Source organism: Asterias rubens, chromosome 6 (assembly GCF_902459465.1).
Source record: "Asterias rubens chromosome 6, eAstRub1.3, whole genome shotgun sequence".
NCBI classification, from domain to species: domain Eukaryota; kingdom Metazoa; phylum Echinodermata; class Asteroidea; order Forcipulatida; family Asteriidae; genus Asterias; species Asterias rubens.
This window is the reverse complement of record NC_047067.1, coordinates 20,589,856-20,592,803: the sequence shown is the minus strand read 5'-3', so window position 1 is coordinate 20,592,803 and position 2,948 is coordinate 20,589,856. Positions and strand designations below refer to the sequence as shown.

General features: G+C 36.8%; 1 protein-coding gene across 1 annotated transcript; it reads right to left on the bottom strand.

The window, feature by feature from the left end:
- Positions 1 to 1,425: 1,425 nt before the first annotated feature.
- Positions 1,426 to 2,612, bottom strand: LOC117291159 (beta-1,3-galactosyltransferase 1-like). The gene has a single exon (XM_033772714.1). The coding sequence runs from the start codon at positions 2,538 to 2,540 to the stop codon at positions 1,440 to 1,442; it is 1,101 nt and encodes a 366-aa protein (XP_033628605.1). The 5' UTR covers positions 2,541 to 2,612; the 3' UTR covers positions 1,426 to 1,439.
- Positions 2,613 to 2,948: the final 336 nt, after the last annotated feature.

The following is a 2,948-nucleotide window of genomic DNA, read 5'->3' as shown; positions in this document are numbered from 1 at the left end:
ATTTGAATGAAACCATGGAAATCTAAAATCAAATTGTTCATGAAAACAATTTCATGTTTTTATGAATGCGGCAACAAAAGTCACCGCGCCTATCTACCGTGTGCTTTGACATCACAGTGAACAACTTGAAGAACAAAACTTCCTTAAAACTCGTCATTGCCGAAACTCAAATCTTCGTATAGGCAGAACAACGAGTGATTATTGGAGTGAAAACAACGAGTGAAGATTGGAGTGAAAACAACGAGTGAAGATTGGAGTGAAAACAACGAGTGATTATTTGAGTGAAACTCAGTGTGACGTGAATCTAGTGACAGGAAAACTTCAATTGTTTGCTTCTGGAAAGGATAATAGCACAGGAAACACTGTGAGAGTGTCATTATGTCCCAAGTATAATACTATTAAATATCGAAGTCTTGTATAGCGTATATGTATCTACGCTTTAGTATACATATTTTTACGTTTAAAGTGTCTAAAACGTTTCGATATGAAACGTATTCAACGTAATTACGTAAGGGAGTTGTAACGTTTAAAGTTTTGATATTGAGTAAGTGTTTTGTGTTTAAAACAATGTAAAGCTAAATTGCAAACGAGGCTCATAAGTGTTTGTGGGATAAGATGTAGAAATAAAATAGTTATACTTAAATCGGTAAATTGTTGCTGTGTTTTATGTCGCGTGAGTGTATTTCAATTTACTCGCCTATAAAAAGGTGATTTTACCGTAGTTTAGATCTCCATGTAGAGTATGTAAATATTGTATTGAAATAATATGTTAATACTTTTAAGTTCATGTGTAGCTTTGTGTATATAAATGAGACGTTTTGTAATTAGTAACATGCCGATTAAAGAAATCAAGAGCTTATATTGTAGTAAAGGTGCTACGTGTGATTTCAATATTTTAACAAATAGAGTTTATTTTTATTCGTCTTGTCGTGTACAATGTAATAAATATTTCCCAAAATTCATGTAAGTTTTTCAATCTTGCTTTTTTGAACATGATTGTGTCCAATATACCTCTATAAACAAACTTTGAGTGATCATAATAGGCCTAAGTCAGTGGGACCTAAACTGTTTTAGAGACCATTGCTCACTTATCGTTCATTATTGATCATTTTACAGATAATCGATATTGGACTATAAGCATACTCTGTATAAACCATTGATCACCAATTGTCCATTATGTTTATAATAATACAGATGAAAGATCCTGGGAACAACATACACAAAAACAAAACTAAATTGGATACCAAACATTCCATTAACTAGCCACCTTTTTATGAAATCAATAATTTCTTGAAGATGATTTCTATGTGGTTTGAATGCGTAGAACTTCTTTTATTGTGTCTTAAAGGTTTGCACCTTTTACAGACAATTCGAAAAGGATTGTGTTTTACATGTTGAGTAGAAACAATCGGCGAGAGAAAAAAGTCAAAACATGAACTCTAAAAACTAAACGATACCAGTATATAAAAGAATCCCAAAATGAAAATTATGAGAAGTATAGAAAACAAAATGATGCCGCATAGTACTAGTGACACATCTCTGTTGGTAGAGTTGATTATTCGACGCTCGCTTAATGCCATAGTTTGATTCCACAATTGCAACAATCTTTCATCAGTACTATTTTCCCGGTGAGGTATCAATACTCCAATTCCCTTCATTAAAACTGACGTTATTGTCAAATTTCTGGATAGTTTGACATACAGACCGTACCCCGCGCCGTGTGCTGGATCAACACCTAGTCTCTGCAAGACTAGTCCAAAGAAGACATCGTCCCATGGTAGATACCTCACCTTTCTGGACTCCAGAAAGATCCACCAGGCTAAATCACCGGACATCACGTAGCATGAACCAGGGAAGAATGGTGCATACGTCGGGTCTGGGTACAACTCAAACGGAGTATACCATTTGCCGTTATGTGCGTTTGGGTCCCTCACTGGTACCACATTTCTCATACGGGTACCTTCAGCGTACCTCTTGCGTGGTTTACTTAATAACCGATTAACAAGGTTGACTGTATTTAACATTATATCAGCATCTGCACTCGCTACATAGGATACATTAGAGCAGAATGTAGCGACCCATTTCAATCCCATCATGATCTTAATAGTCAGATTATGATAGGAATCAAAGAAATTCTCTTGCACAATATCTTCATATTCTTGACTCTCCTTAGTAATGCGTTGGTTTAACTCCATATCACTGCTCATCCCTAGTAAAAACATGGTGGATACCAGTTCATTCAGAACCATCTTCGTTCCTCCCCATGTCCGGCGAATCTGCTGGCGATCGTAGAAGTTCTGTGGACCTGTTTTCACGAGTATGAGAAGGAATGGGGTCATCGTTGCGTCGGTGCCATTCCAGCATTTGTCATAGTTCGCAATGGTAAAATGGAAATCGTGTGCATTTATCACGTCGTCGCTGTACACCGACCCGTCGTTCGTTTCCACCATTAATTCCTTATCAAATAACCATAAAACGACGGAGCATATTGCACATGATGTTATGAGGAATTTCAGTTTCTTTCTGATCAGAGTGTACATATTGGTGTTCCTCTATGACCGCAACCTTAACCTCAGGTCCACATAGGTAATAGTATAAGTACAGTAATTTTGTTGAAGCCACATACACGTGATGGTGGTTGAATACACCAAGATGGCGCAGCTGTTCTATCGCGACAATTATTGCAATCGCCCTTGAGATTCAAAATATAATACACATCAAACTGCTATAGCACAAATCCATTAAAAAAACTAATCTTCATACATCCCCATCACACTGCACTGATGCCGTTTCGCACGAGTTGAATTGAATTTAAAGGGGCATTATGCCTTCAGGTGAGTGCATGTGTTCAGTAGAAAATAATGGTCCACGCAAATAAACCTCCAATTTTTAACATTGTATGCCTTTCCTTTTACTTTGTGACGACACACAGACAATTCCAGAAAAGA

Bases quoted from the DNA above. Each gene is read 5' to 3' on its own strand.
- LOC117291159 (XM_033772714.1), bottom strand. From the start codon at position 2,540: ATGTACACTCTGATCAGAAAGAAACTGAAATTCCTCATAACATCATGT.